Raw genomic sequence first — 16,006 nt, forward strand, 5'->3', positions numbered from 1 at the left:
ATGGGCTTGGGGGAGACCAGAGGGCACTCTGGTGTTTTGTGTGAGGGCAGCAGGCTGCCCTTCAGAGGTTCGATCCTGTAATTGAGGCATAACAGAGTCTCAGTGGGGAGTATCACATCACAGTGTAAACAGCATTTCTGCGTGCTCTCTGGCTCTGCAAAAGCGCCTGGTCTACTGCAATAGTATTGTAGCAAGAGTTTTGGAAAGCCCTTTGCAGAAAGAGGGCAGAGTTACTGACCCTGTTCACCTGTGCTCTGTCTTGGCAAATACTGGTGAGGCATACCCCAGTGAGGGAAAACGTGTGGGAAGGGGCCTACATCCTGTGGGCTGAAGCTGTAGAGGTGGCCTTCAGCATGCCTGCTGCCAGGACTGGTGGTACTCAATGGTTTGTGTTATTTCCCTCAATACCTCTTTGCTGCTTCTCTTGCTATCAAGGAACTTCATGGTCTTAGGTGACACAGGAGAGGCGACGCATCCCTTACTTTGTCTCACTTTAGGACAGGATTTCACGGCACAAGGCAAATCTGTGCTACCCTGCTCCACAGTTCACTGCTACTCTGGGTGGAGGCTTGCTCTCCTCACTCAGGTCACAACCCTCCCATGCTCTTCTGTGCTGTCTGCTGTTCTTCACAACCCTCTGTCATCCAGTCAAACTAAGGTTTTTGGAGTTTCAGTGCATCAGATCAGCTTGGGAAAGGAGCTAGTGGGAGAGAGACAGGTATAGCATGAGACTGGCTGAAGGCAAAAAGGAGCAGAGGCAGCGAAGGAAACAAGAGGAAGAGCACAGCCTTCCTCTTAGGGTGGGTGTGAGCTGTTACATGCTTGGTTGCCCTTGTTGCCACGGTAACAGAGGCTCTTTCCCTGCCTGGCAGAGACAGACTAATGCCAAATTGATGTGTTCTGTATTGACTGAAAGAACCTTGACCCTGCTGGAAGCTGATTCACGTGATTGTGGTCCCCCAGAAAAGTGACCGGTTCTCTCTGAACAGGTGAGAGAAGCTGTGCCACTTCTATATTCCTTTGACCCTTGGATGAGGCAACTTGTAAACTGGGATTGCATGTTTCTTTAAATTGGATATCACTGTCACTTTGATTTCCAAAGGTAAAGAGGCTAATAAGTTTTATGGCTGCTGAGTTATCAGCTTGTTAAAATATAAAGGAGGAAAGAGAAGAGAATTTCCTTCTTCATAGCCTTAACGTCTAACAGAGAGCACTCCAGGATTATCAGTTCATAGAGGCACTTATCATGAAGCTATTCTTAGGCCTGTTGTTCTTTTCATTGTTCTCCTCAGAAGGTAAGTTTTGAAAGGCCCTTTGATTTGAGTTAGACAGTATTTAGGAACCTATATTTTTAGGTGTTGTAAAGTGGGTGTATAGCAGGAGCCTTAGAAGCAGGATGAAGAAAATCTGCAAGTAAAACTGTGATCTTGCATGTAATTTTGGGTATGTTCGATCATTTTCAATAAAGGTATATGCATTTGTTTGCACTGTTCTGGGGATGGACTACATCTTAGGCAGGCACGAAGGCTTTCTGTAAAGAAAAACATCATCAAATAATTAGACTAAAGGTGAGATCTGTCCCAAAATAATGTAGAAATTCAAGAAAGGGACAAAGTTTTTTTCTGAATTAATATTTACAATCATCTTTTCAGTGATACAAGATCGTGTGAATGGGTTAGGCATCATCTTGACACTCAGGGCATCGTTGTTCAGACTCCTGCAAGTTTTGGAGTAGGGGGGGAGTCTTTGTTCTCTATACTGTTCTCTATACTGGATCTGTGAAGTCCACATTTGGTTCCAGAAGCTAGTTTTATAGGTGCTCTAGGACTAAAACTGTTGTGTGTGTTTTGGCCTAATTGGCTGTGTGCTTCAGCTCTCTGCCTGCAAGGAAGTAATGATAAATAGTAATGATGCTTTACCTTACCAGTAGGCTGTGAGGATAAGTATCTTCAGAGGCTTATAAGGTGCTCTGATAAATAACTGTTAGGAGGTTTTGATTCCTAAAATAAACAGCAGAAATGATCACAGCTGAGACTTCTAATTTGGAGGAAAGGAAGTATGGTGACTGCAGTTCCTGTGAAAATTTGATTGAGGAAAAAATGTTGATTGAGAGCAGCTCATAAGAATTATTATCTGAAACAGGGTAACTACAAGAGCAAGGGAGGAAGGAGCAGAATCTTTCTCCCAAATCTGGGGAAAACTGCCAGAAAAATAATTCACTTTTTTTTTGTGATGTTGAGAAAATTAAAAATGCAAACTAGAATTATTAAATGGTAAAGTAAGGGAGTAACTATAATACTGGGAGCAGCAGGAGTTAAAGGAATCATCCTATGGAAAGCATAAATCCAAAGCAAATGAAGAAAACTGAAGAAGTTGAAATTTAATCAGCCAAGCCAAAAATGAATCTGAGGGGAAACAATGAGTCATTGTTGAAGGAATAAAACCTAATAAATCCTTTTTTAAATACATCTAAAACAGGGAGCCTGTAGGGCTGACTGGAAAGAAAGCTGAAGACCAACAGAAAAGCTAGATTAATTTCTGTTTTTCTCTGGTGTCTCTGCACCTAACTTAAAAAGCGCCTCGCACTCAGAGCTGTTCAGCATGGGACGAGTGGGGAAAGGGTCAAATCCCTGAACAAATTGATTACAAATAGTAAAAGAACTGCCAAGATTATGTGATATCCACCCAAGGGGATGAGTGAAACAGAAATATGAACCTGTGCGTTATATTAACTGTGGTACAAACTACTACTTGGTGTCGGGAATGGAAGATGGCAAATATGAAACCAGTTTTTATAATGGGCTCTGTTTTAGGGGGATCTGGAGAACTGCAGTGATAGTTGTACAAAAGCAGTAAGGTTATCTTCTGCACTAAACAAATTGGTGATAGCAGCATAAAGAACTGAGTGAACTGACTTGGGGTAAATAAGATGTAACAGGGGACCTTCCCTGTGGAAATGATGAATAAAATCCATAACAATGGGCATATGCCCATGGATTGATTATGCAGCTGGGCTGTGTTTGTATTTCTACAAATCTTTTGAGCAAGAACTCTTAAGGAGCTCTGTCATGATACAAGGGTGAGAGCACCTTTGTGAGCCCCTGGTTAAAAGTTGGGGACTGAGCAATCAGATTGCAGATTCAATCTGTGAGAAGAGGGGAGAGTGAACCTGTAAAAGCTCATATTGATCTGCACTGGAATATGGGCTCTCCAGGTATTCAGAAGTGATCTGGATAAGGGGTTGTGCTAGTTGGCTGATGTAAAACTATTCAGGATGCTCAGAATAAAAGCTTTAATATATATAGGGAAACCTTACTTTAGCTATGGTGAACCCTAAATCAAATACTGCTTGGTCACAGGACATAGCTGTCTGAAGATGTCAGCTCAGTGTTAGCAACAGTCAGACAGACAATCTCAGGAATCGGGGAGAGAACAGCATAGAAAACACGCTTCTGCTGCTGTGTATAGATCTGTAGTTCAGCTTCATCTTGACAGTTTGTTACACTTTTCAGCTCAAAAAAATATGGGAAAACCTAGGAGGAGGATAGAGGGGAAGAGTGCTCAGACTTATGAAGCATGAGATCAAACAGGCTCACTTCAGCCTGGAAGAAGGATGGATAGGTATATGATAAAGATATACACACATATGCAAAATGGTAAATTTTGTGGAAACAGGGAAATTACTCTTTACAAGAACAAGGAAACAGGCCAAGTTATTAATCAATGAGAAAGTACTTTTTTTTTTTTTTTCCGAACACTGTTAAATTATGAAGCACCTTTGCCACAGGACTTGGGGGAAGCAAAAAAGAGTGAAAAAGATAGAAAAACAAACAGGCAAATTCATGAAAGAAAGGGCTCAGGGAGTTCTGCAGCAGTAAGTAATTGTTTTCTCAGGGAGACCAGGAGCATAGATAGTTGAGAGGGTAGAGCATGGAAGTATAAATGTATTTTCCTTATTCTTTAAGCATCTGCATTTGGATGTTGTCAGAGACAGAATCCTATATTGGATGGACCTTCAGTACAGCCATTCTTAGATCTTTGAAATATTGAGAGATTGTTCCCTGCCCTCCAGACTCCCCCAGTCCTGGAAACCGGGATTGGACCTTCTTTTTCCCACAATATAACATGTAGATCTATTCTCAAATATAGTTGAAATTAAAGTTCTCAAAGATACTGAGTTTCTGCAACAGATTTGCATGATGCAGGCCAGTCCCTCTTTATGTGTGCCTCCAGTATCTCAAACAACAGAACTGGGGTTCTGATTATTGTCCTGAGTAAAGCATCATCTAAAAACATGGATTGAACAAGCACAAATTTTAAATGAAATGTCACACAACAGCCAGCAACAAGTTTCTCAACTTTCTATCAAGTTCAGTAAAAATAATACAAGTTTTCAAACAGCTCATGCCTGAAACACAAGTGGGGAAAAACTGCCAAGCATGTGGAAGTTGCTGACAGTTATTGAAGGTGGTCACAGCGTGACTCATGAGGCAGGCTGAGGTGGACATGGGGAGCAGTAATGGCTTTCTGCCACCATCCTGATCTCTGTGTGCACTGATACCCGTGTCGTGCTCATGCTGGCTGGCACATCACCTCCCTGCAGCATGAGTGCTGCCAGCTGCCCTATGCCCAAGCATATCTCACCTGCTGCGCTGAGCTGGCTCTGCGTTTACTCTTGGCAAGGAAAGCAATGTGCAAGCAGAAGTGTGCAGCAGGACAAAATATTCCAGAAGTAGCTCCTGGGTACTAAAGGACAATTATTCCAAGCACAGCAAGACTCATTATGGTACTCGCTGGATGCTGATGGCTTCAGTGTGGCACAGGTAGGGACACAGCTGTGAACATGCTTTGAAGTTCATCTGGGGATCCAGACCCAGACTTCATTGCTACCTTTGTGGAGATTTTAGGATAAACCAAAATTTACGTGTATAAATCCAAGTGTATACTCAAGGAAAGAGAATGTTTACTGAAATAGCTACAGAATTGACTTCTGGCTCCATAGGCTATTTCATCTGTCAACACTCTCAGAGAAGAAATTGCTGCTGTTTCTGTACCGCTATGGCAAACTCACAACAGTGTGATGTTGCTGTCTGAATGTGAATGATGAAGATTAATGTGAATTGCTCCTTTCTAAGGAGTTCCACCTTGTATATGTCTGAATTGCTCCAAGTTTGGACAGAATAAGACTACCGTAATATATGAAATGTACTGAAGAGGAAAACAGGTAGAAGAGGCCTGTGGAGGATGAGGTTGGTTGAAGAGATCCAGAAGCAATCCATCACCTGTGTGTATGACTTCATCAGTGGAACAATCAGTGTTCCACTGATTTTAACAGATCTCACCTGCTTATAACTAAAAGCTTATTCTAGTATAACAAAACCTAAGAGAATACATTTGTTGGGGTAAGTCTCACCTTTGGAAAGTAGGGCAGAGGAGCAAGGTTGCTCCTCTCAAGATTCTGTGTTTTCAGGTATAGTAAATCTTCTGAACTGTTTTTTTAAGGAAAAAAAGAAAAAGCAGCACAGTTAATTCTTTTAATGTTTTTAAGGTAATGCAGATCATCTGGAAGAATGGGGGAAACCAAAGGTAAAGTATGCGTACAGCTCTTTTTTTCCTTTTTTCGACACCTGTCATCACTTCTCTAGTTGTTGCTTCCTCTGAGGCAGGCAGAAGAATCAAAAATACAGCTTGGTGCTCTAAATGGTTTGATTCTGCAAAGAATAAAAGCAAAGCAAATGACTCAGCAATGTGATATGCAGCTGCAAGTTTACAGTACCTAATCAGGAAATAAAGGTTTCTCAGAGCAACATTTGGTATTAGGTTGCATATCCTGTACGTAGGTAGGTTGTGGTTAGCACTTGTTCCTAGATACTCTGTTGCTCTTTTAGAAACACAAGATTAAACTCTTCCTTGTGCTAAAATGGTACAAAGCATGTGCACCATTAAAGTCCTTCAACTGGGGACTAAGGAAGTGAGTGGGGACTGATTCGTAGAACTCGTTAAGAACTTGCCAACGAAGTTTAAGTTGACAAGCAGGTATTCTTTATTGCGGCGCCAGGAGACACAGGGGATGTCTCCTAATGTGTGTCTCGTTTAAGCATCAAACAGACCATGATTATGTTGTTGCTTAACATACATATTCATTACATTTCCGATAAACGTCATACATATTCATTAGTTGTTCAAGAATAGTTTTACGTAATTCCATGCCTATTTTCGCATGCACATAACAACGTGGTAGTGGTCTTTGGTGATCGTTTTACTTCTTCCAACAATCTTCATCACTTGGCCGTTCCTTGAACTCTTGTTCTGGAAGTCTTTGAAGCATGAGCAGTAGATAAGTGCTTACACCAACTTAATTAGTTCAGTAACACTGCTGACATAAATGAGTGATTTCTCCTTGTCCTTCTACTTATCAGTTAACTTCACTACATCACCTCCTGAACATCTGCTAGTTTCAGATACTCCTTAGCTACAGTTCTGTTTTGGTTACAATAAATTTTGTAGGAAGGTTATAAGGTTCTAAAATTATGTCAGCTACAACGTTTTATACAAGGACCCTTATTATGTTCTTTTGGTTGGGCTTTTTAGGTTTGGAAAGTTTTGTTGTTAGATACAAAGCCACCAAGCTTAAAGTTACTTAAAACTAAATTTTCTTATTTACAAAGGATTATATTTCATTTTGTACTTCCTTGTCTCAGGACCGTGGTGGTCCTTGTTGCAGTATAGGTTTTGCCATTACATAGTATTGATGGTCAGCTAGTCAAGTATGGTCATAGTGATGAGGGAAGCCCTAGCCAAGCTGCCACAGGGGGGTTGTCTTTCATCTCTCTTTAAAGTACTAGATGTTGGGCTGTGTTTGTAGTCAGTTAGATGTCATTCACCTGGATTCGTGCAAGGTCCTTGACACTGTCCCGCACAACATCCTTGTCTCTAGAAATGGAGAGGCATGAATTAAACAGATGGGCCACTTGGTGGATAAGGGATTGGTATTGGGACTGGTACTGTTCAACATTTTTGTCCGTGACATGGACAGTTGGATTGATGCACCCTGGAGACGGGCTGAGAGAGTTGGGGTTGTTCAGCCTGGAAAAGAGAATGCTCCTTAAGGGGAGACCTTAGAGCAGCTTCCAGTGCCTAAAGGGGTACTACAAGAAATCTGGAGAGGGACTTTTTACAAGGGCATGTAGTGACAGCAAAGGGGGAATGGCTTTAACCTGAAAGAGGACAGATTTAGATAAGGTATTAGGAAGAAATTCTTTACTGTGAGGGTGCTGAGACACTGGCACAGGTTACCCAGAGAAGCTGTGGCTGCCCCATCCCTGGAAGTGTTCAAGGCCAGGTTGGACTAACCTGATCCAGTGAAAGGTGTCCCTGCCATGGCAGGGAGTTTGGAACTAGATGATCTTCCAACCCAAACCATTCTATGATTAAATAATGTTTCTAGTGGTACTGAGCTGTCTCTCATGCTGGGTGAATAACATCACTCACATCCTTGTCCCAAAAGCAACTATTATTCCCCACCTCTTTCATGCTTTTGTGATCACCTGGGAATTTTACCAGTTGTCAAGGAGCAAGAACTGGTTCATTCTGCCTTTCCTGTTGCGTACTGGAGATGAGGCTTTTTGTTGTGTCCACTGGGTGTCCCTTGGCACGTGAAGATGCATGAGGCAGCTGTCTTTATGACCTCTTCCAGATTAAGCACTCAGCATTTACAGCAATGGATGTAGCAGGTTGTGTTCAGCACATTTCATCATTTGCTTAGGCCAAGTTCTGTAGCAATCAGTAAGAAAAATGTGGGTTTTTAACTTTTAGAGGAGTGGATTTGAAAATTCGGCTGCCTGGATCTGTGTTCCTATGTATTGCTAGCAGAGGTATCATTGTTCTTTAAAATTGCTGTTATATGAGTAATAGCTTAGTACTGTGTAAAAATTAGAGCCCATAGGACCCTTTCATTCACAAATTTCCTTGTTAGATCTCAGCAATCAACCGTATTTATTTGTTTACGTCAAAGGCTATAAGAAGCTTCCAGCTTTCATGTGAGCAGGTGATGTTACCCGAGACCCCTGCATCTTCAGGTTTGTGTTTGATGTTATCCTTGTAGAGGCTTTCTCTCTGGAAATTATGTGAGAATGGTCTGTGGGAGAAATCAGCTGTTTGAGGGGATGCGTATATGTGGCGTGTGAGGTATAGGTGGAGGTAGATTCTACAATTTCCATAGTTGTTGTTCTAATCATAATTACTTTTCTACCTTAGTTTCTTCAGCTGCTAATTGAGGATGCTACTATTGCTTCAGTTATTCACAGCAGTGTTTTGTGACCTCTTCTTGCTTGATGATTGAGCAATTCAGTGCACCTAAGCACCCACAGTATTTATTGAACACCTGAGTAAAGCTTCTCACCATCTCTGGCTGATTTAAAACTGCCAGTGGAAACAATCAATATAGACTTAAGTTTTAATCAATGTTGTTATGTTTTAATATACTGGCAAATGTAATTTTCTGTTAAGGTTACAGCTCTTTTTTAACCTGATGTCTTTCACTTTTCTGCAGTTCATACTCTGAGTCCAGCTAACATTAAAACAGTCACTGCAATAGGAAGTTTGCAAAGAGTAAGTACAAGCAGGAAATGTGCTGAACATGACCCATTTCCTCCGCTATGAAGAAGTGAGCTGATGATGTAGTTTGGGGTCACAGTTAGGACATTCAGGACTTGAATCTTTCCACAAGCTTCAAAGGCTTCTGGTGAAAAATGACTGGAAATACCTGCTGTTCTGTTTTCCAGTATAAGCTGAGACTAAAAATAGCCATCTGACTTCGTGCAGGAGGAAATGTGATCACAGTGCTCTTGCAGAGAACCATAATATTTGATTAAAGTGCTTGGATTTTCCCAACAATGAGCATAACAGATCAATTGACTGGAAGAAGAAGCTGGGAAAATTCAAACTGGAAAAAAGTATGATTTTGCAGATCACCAATGGAACAAATTATCAAGAAATGCAGTAGATTTTCCATCCTGTTGAAATGCTTTCCATAGAGACTGGTTTCCTATCTAGAAGTCAGAAGGTCTATAAGAACCACAAAGATGTATTTCTGATGTATAAATCAGTGGGTAAAGTTCTCCTGCCTGTTCTAATACAGTCGGATTTTGATGATCTTATCTTAATAGTTTGAAATGAATATCAGAAATAGATTTGAGACCCAATTAAAAGCATTTAACCAGAGTTCTCAATCTTTGAGGAAGTGCAGAAATGCACACTGGACAAAAATTGATAGCCATTGCAAGGGCTACAGCTGCAAAGAAGTGGGGGAGATTCTGCCTTATCACAAAACAACTTTCAAATTTGATGTGGTATTCATCAAGACATCATACTTTTCCTTGGGGTGAAAGCTTTCTGTTAGAAAATCTGCACTCCTGGACTCCTTGTGAATACCTCCCTCTTTGAAAGAAAATAATTGTCCTAAATGCAGAAGTGCAGATGCATGACCCCTGAGAACAAGGGTTTGTGGTTTTTGTGCTAATGTCTTTGTTGGTTATAGATGGTGCCATAGAAAAACATAAAAATGATCTTCTTTTAAGGAATGTCTACTTTCCTAGAGCAAACATTTCTGTCACTGTGTTCTCCTCAGACCATCTGGAATCAATGAAGTTCCTCTGTTAAGTTAAGGTTTTTTTAATAGACATCATATTGGCTGAGTACCATCCATGTAAATTATCTAAATTACTTCTGGTCATGTCCCTTGTTGAAAAGAAGTAGATCCTGAGAAATTTAGTTTAGAACAGCATTTCATTTGACTGAATTTGAGTTGAGCTAGTCAAATTTATGTGTAATAAATTCATTAATGAATGTAGTAACTAAGAAAGGATTACCAAACTATGAAAATACACTGTAATACGGAAGCTCTGGAAAATAACCTAAGTGTGTGAGTAACTACAACACGATGGGGAATAGTATGTGGAAAAAAATGCTGCCTATACAGGAGTGGATTATGATGGGGTATGTATACATGTAGCGTATGTAGAGCTAGTTTACGCTTTGCTTAATGCTATTCTTCTTGCTTGCTTTTTCACAGACATCAGGTGTACATCATGAGGATTTACTCCAAAGGTAACAATCATTTGTTAGCATTGACAAGTGTCATGATACTAATTTATACAGTATCACAGTGCAGGAATTAGGCCCAAGCAAAGTTATTATTGTTTTCTAGAGAGGAGGAGAATGTCTATGTAAAATATAAAGCATTACAAGATCTTGGATCCTTCCCAATCCTTAGTTAACAGAAATTCTTTCTACTTTGCAAGATATAGAACTACCTTAGGGTTGCAATAACCTTGATTAAGAATCATTGCTACATGATGAATCCTAAGTAGTAAATATCGTCATTCACTAGTTAGAGACCAGAAAGCATGGATTTATTAAAGCAAAGAAACAACCCAGGAGTCCTGCTTCCCTGTCCTCTGCTTTAATGATTCCCAGTGCTTCATGGACAAATCTTACCCTGTTTTCTTCTTTCATGCCCCCTTAGAAGATCTAAGTCAGTGAGTGAACATACGGCTAAACACTGTAGATGCAAGTCTGTGTAGCTCTTTTGGGTCACAGCATTCCAGATGAGGATTTGGCCCTGCACAGACAAACTTTAAAAGACTAATTTTTTCAAATGGTTGCACAAACATCTGTGCCTTCTTTATGTGGATGCACACAGAGAGGTCCCTGCATTACTAGTGCCTATGCATAAGCACAATTACTGCAAAATGCATAGTGTAGAGACATAAAATTTGAGACCTAACACTGTGTTCTTACTCAGCAGTAGCTGATGACATGATAGATTTGGGGAAAGAAAGGCCCCATTCTTAATTTCACCAGCTGCCATGAACACCCATTCTGAGCTGTAGTGTAGCTAATAAGTTGAGGCTGTGCTGTAATATAGTTTTTTCTTTGAGAAATTGAATAACAGCAACTTCCTGTTTTCCCTTTCTATAGCACAGGAAAGAGCCTCCTTGAAATAAACGTGGAAACTTTGGCAGGTGCGTCTTGCTGTCACATTGAACTGGAGCCAATTGATTGAACAGCATGCTGGCAAAGGTGTAAGGGAAGCCTAAGGGACGATGTACTCAGGGTACATGAGTACAGTCAGGCTAGGTTGTCTGTGCTGGCTTTAAAGAGGTTCTCTGGGTAGAAAAATAGTGGTGAAGAAGGGGTGCTGCAGAGTGCTGCAAGAATCCTACATGGCCAACAGGGATTTTTTTGGGCTGCTGCTACTACTACCCACGCCTCGATTTCTGCTGGTGTGTGCTTGCTGCCCATGCTAGCCCAGTCAAATCTTGTGCGGGTTTGCCTGTCCAGTACTCTTTCTGCTGCCATGTGTTCAGGATTTACACTGAGCTGCCATAGATGCACCACATAAATGAATTAATCATCTATCAGCTGGTTCCAGTTGGCTCTGAAGGCAGCCTGGACTTGCTTGAAGGTTGTTGCAAGTAAAACCTTCAGGTCTACTGAAATTGTGAGCTGAGTTGTGAATAGCTCCGGGGTCCTCTTCTCAGAATCTTCTTTGTGTCTTAACATCACCTCCATTTCCCTTTGAAAGGGATTTAAAACCTGGTAACTCAGCACTTCAGGAGGCTGTCTCCAGGTAGACCTTTCCAGTACCTTCATTCCTAAAGCTGCCTGTATTTAAATCCACCTACACCACTTGTGGGTGACATGTGAGATGGGGATGGAGGTTTCTGACTGACCTGAGTCTGGCAGCAAACTCAGGCACCAAGCCTCCACTTCAGACAGGAGTGTAACCAGCAAGAACAGTTGCAGAGGAGCTCTCATGCCTACCAAGGCATCTTCAGACTTTACATTTTCTGACTGGTTTAGTTCTGTTGTGTTTACAGTGAAATGGCAGAGTAGCAGAAATTGCCTAACCTGTGTATGTCTTTCAGCTCTCATTAGCAGTTTTAATCCCTCGGTCCTACATCAGTCTCCTCTGCCTGGCACGAAGGGAGCAACATCAGACAGTCAAGCCACGTGAGTCTGAGGATGTTTCACTGGGCGGTTGATTTACAGCTGGCAAGGGGGAGGATGGAAGCCTTTGATGCTGCAGCACTTCACTGGACACACAATATATTCAGCGGTGGCAGAGGCTGCACAGACACTCCAGAGACAGACCCTGCCACTGTGGCTCAATTGTCACCTCTCGGAGGCAAGAGGAACAAAGCCCCGCTGCGCACTTTGAGGTCTAGATCATCTGACATAACATCAGATCTCCCTCTTTATAGCTGTAAAACAAATTTTTTGGGCCAAATAGAACTGGAGGTGTGCCTACCAAGCCGTGTCTGCTGTTTTCATCTAAGTGCACATGTCTGAAAGTGAGATGCCTGAATATGAGCTAATCATCCCAGGCTTTCTGTGTAGCACAGACAAGTGCCTAATCTTAACACATTTAGGAGAGAAAAGATTAGTCCCACCTGAGGTCTCAAATGTTGCTTGATTTAATGGTAAAAATCAGCCAAAGCTTTACATTTAGTGATGCCTTCATAGTTTCTCTTTTCCTTTCTGCTTTTCAGAGATCTCCTGCATCAAGCTGAAGAAATAGTGAAGCTCATGAAAGAGAATCAGGTTTGTTTAAAGCACAGGACAATTCAGAGAGTTTGGTGTTGAAGCAGAAAAAAGGGAGAAATATGATTAAATACTCTAACAGCAGTCAAAAATCTCTTCAAAATAGAAAATGCCATTTCTTGAAGTTAATGGACTTTGGTCTTTCTGTTGTAAGTAAGAGTCAGTTCTATACCTTTCAATTAAAGAGTTTTGTTCTCGAAAGTATCCCACCTGGTTTACAATTACCAGTGGCTGAAGAGCTTGGTAGGGAAGCCAATATGTTTGTTTTCTATTGGTGAAGGATGTGAGACCTCTGCTAGCTATGCTCTGTAATGGTGCCAGTGTTTCTGAGAAGCCAACCCCAAAAAATAATTCTCAGTATTTGTCTCTTCAGTTTCCTCTTGGTCTTTTAGGGTCATATTTTCAAGAAAGACAGAAAAGACCTAGATATTCTTTGGCTGGTGTCAATGGTTGACGTTGGTGAGACCTTGAATTATCACTCATGGCTGAGTGCTTTGTAAATCCCATCCTGCAGTTTTCTTTTATTCTTAACCCTGAGGCATGTTATTCTGTAAAATGGTCCTGAAATAATGGGAAAATGCAATTGGAAAGGCGATTCTGCTGTTGCCTCTTTGCTCTACAGGAGCCCATTGGACTGTTTGTACATGGACTTGGCATACATTTTGTGGAACTGAGTGGTTCAAACCCATGCTCTTTAGGATTGGTGAGAACTGCCTAATAAACAGCTGAGCAGGGCTCTAGCTCTCAGATTTGTGCTCCAATCTTCATCCCACTAGCGTGATGCAGTCTCAGCATTTCAGGAATGTTAACCCTGTCAGCAAACTGTGACACTGATGGAAAAAAGCAGCATCAAGCTCTCTGACAAGTTGTGCATGCTCATCTTCTCAAATAGACTCCCCAATGGCAGAAGCAATTTCTGGCTCTATCCTGACATTCTTATAGTTGTCAGCTTTAATTGCAGCATTTGCTGTCTCCTCTGGGGAAATGCTGGATGGCTAGTCAAGCAGAAGGGATCAGGATGGCCAGGTTTGGGCCATGGACTACTGCTTGGTCTTGCTGATTTAAAGCCATAGCAAATCTTCTGTGAGAAAGGAAAATACCAAACAGGTCTCTTATTGTCCTATTCCTTCAATTTATTTATTAGGTTTTTTTTTTCCTCCCAGATGATGGACTTCCAAAATGACTGGAAACTGATCACAGTTTTTTTTAGTGCTGAAACCCCTTGTTCTTTCTGTGCCTCCACACAACTGGTAAGCTTTTAATGGTGTGGTTTAGCAGTCAAGGCAGGTGGTTAAGACACTTCCCCAAAGTCTGCTCTCTGCCATAGTAAACCAAAGGAGTAGCTAGTTTGGGGATGATGGAATTATTATCCAGTGATTTAAACTCCCTGCACATAGAATCATAGAATAATTAGGGTTAGAGAGGACCTTAAGATCATCTAGTTCCAACCTCCCTGCCATGGGCAGGGATGCCTCATGCTAGACCGTGTTTCCCAAGTCTCTGTCCAACCTGGCCTTGAACACTGCCAGGGATGATGTGCTTTGTATTTGTAAACATCTACATTTAATTTGTAATCCCAAGTCTGAGATGCCTTAGGAGAACAACTCTTTTCTACCTTCAAGTCTACAGATACTTTTCTTCCCCATCCCTGTCATTTCTAATATGTTGTCTAATTATAGGCAGGTAAATTACAGGACTGGTTCCGTGCTTTTTTCTTGGTGCTGGCTAAGGTTGAATCCAGAATATAGTGGTCATTGGTAACCTGAAAGGCTCAACACACAGCTCAACACATTTGTGACTTCTGGCAGGTTGATAACTTTGTTTTTTCTACTAGTTTTGATGGCATTTCTCATCTCATTTACAGAAGAACTGCATATTGGACAACCTGGAAGAACTTAAAACTGTCTTGGATTTTTTGTATGAGAAGGTAACATTTCTTCATCAACCTTGAATACCTGAATCCTTTGCCTTTTTTTTTTTTCCCCCAGTCCTTGCTGGACTAGGGCTTGTACCACTGTTCAGGTGACTTAAAACACCAGTCTCTTTGACTCCAATCCACTGGCTGCATTCATTGTCACAAAGTGTTTTATAAGAACAGATGGGTAACAGCTTCATTTTGCAACGCAAGCTGATGTACCATTCACTCTTCGGGGTTTTTTAAAGTGATTTCTATGAAAAATGGAGTACATCTGTCTAGGTCTGAAAGTCATTCATGTTTAATGGGGCTGTTTGTGAAAATAACTGATACCTAATTATTGGATGTGTAGAGCTACCTAGGCAGTGTACAGGCTGCTAACTAGGTGATGACTTTTACGGACCAGGGAAAACACCCATTAAAAATATGTATAATAGATCTTTTTTTTCCTATTATGTGTTTATTTTAAGCTCTCTGCATTTCTAAAGGTTTTCAAGCTGGGAGAGTTAAGAATTATCTGCTTATCTGGAACAGTTTCTGGGAAATACTCTGTGTTTTAGTCTACCAATGAATAGTAGACTAGATACAGACATATCACTACTAAAGCAGACTATGAACTGTTTATCTGAAGTATTTCAATAGTGTTTTCCAAGAATTTTGTTTTGCTGGACAGAAGGCCTAAAGGCTATTCTAAACCTGCTGCAGGTTAATTGCATCAGGCCACAAGCACTCATTTCTCTCAGACTGATTTCAGCAAATGTTGTGCATGGGTGAAGTTCCACCTACACATTCTCTCCAGATTCTCTCCACTATTACTTCCAGAGTCTGTTTATGTGCACTTGTAAAAGTGAAATATCATTATGTAAATGGAAAACCGCTTTCTGCTTTGATATTGCTTACACAATATCAAGGAATTCTTTTAGCCATCACTGATGCCTAAAGATGTTCTTCTATTTAGGCTGTTCTCTGTAAAAGCTGCTTAGATCAGAATTTGAACTGTTCATGTTGTCCTCTGAGGAAGCAGAGGAGGAATGTAAGAAAATTCTTTTCCAACAGAAGCCACTTCACAGCTGCCAGTTATCTTTGCAGAAGGTACAAGGGTAGTATTATAGAATCATAAACTGACCATCTCATAACGGGGAGAAGCGAGGTGGGATGCACAAGAGCTTGTGTTATTATACAGGACGTTTCATCCCCAGCTTTGCATTGGTATGTTGCCACAAAAATGATAGTTTCTAGTTCATTTGAGTTCACTTAAATTGGCTGGTGGCCACTTTAATTGTGTAAAATGAATTGCTGTATCTCAGTCAAGAAGTCATGGTCACGAGTTCTTTGTGAATGATGTTCTAGGAGGCAGGCATTAGGAGTAGGGTTCAGAATGGAATTGGCAAAGATGTAGATCATTGATTTTATGCAGGCAGAATCGCAGGCCAGACGTAATACATATGAAACTGTAGACGTAATTTATCATTATCACTACTTGCT

At 41.1% G+C, this 16,006-nt stretch overlaps 1 protein-coding gene across 1 annotated transcript in view; it reads left to right on the top strand.

The window, feature by feature from the left end:
* The first annotated feature begins 725 nt into the window (after positions 1 to 725).
* The window catches only part of PLB1 (phospholipase B1), an 88,074-nt gene continuing 72,793 nt past the window's right edge, over positions 726 to 16,006 (top strand). Inside the window, 10 exon segments of the mRNA XM_030499956.1 lie at positions 726 to 800; positions 1,293 to 1,295; positions 5,526 to 5,586; positions 8,552 to 8,610; positions 10,073 to 10,107; positions 10,981 to 11,024; positions 11,931 to 12,015; positions 12,555 to 12,606; positions 13,770 to 13,856; positions 14,471 to 14,533. Coding sequence (XP_030355816.1) covers positions 726 to 800; positions 1,293 to 1,295; positions 5,526 to 5,586; positions 8,552 to 8,610; positions 10,073 to 10,107; positions 10,981 to 11,024; positions 11,931 to 12,015; positions 12,555 to 12,606; positions 13,770 to 13,856; positions 14,471 to 14,533 — 564 coding nt within the window.

Source organism: Strigops habroptila, chromosome 10 (genome assembly GCF_004027225.2).
Source record: "Strigops habroptila isolate Jane chromosome 10, bStrHab1.2.pri, whole genome shotgun sequence".
Classification (NCBI taxonomy): Eukaryota; Metazoa; Chordata; class Aves; order Psittaciformes; family Psittacidae; genus Strigops; species Strigops habroptila.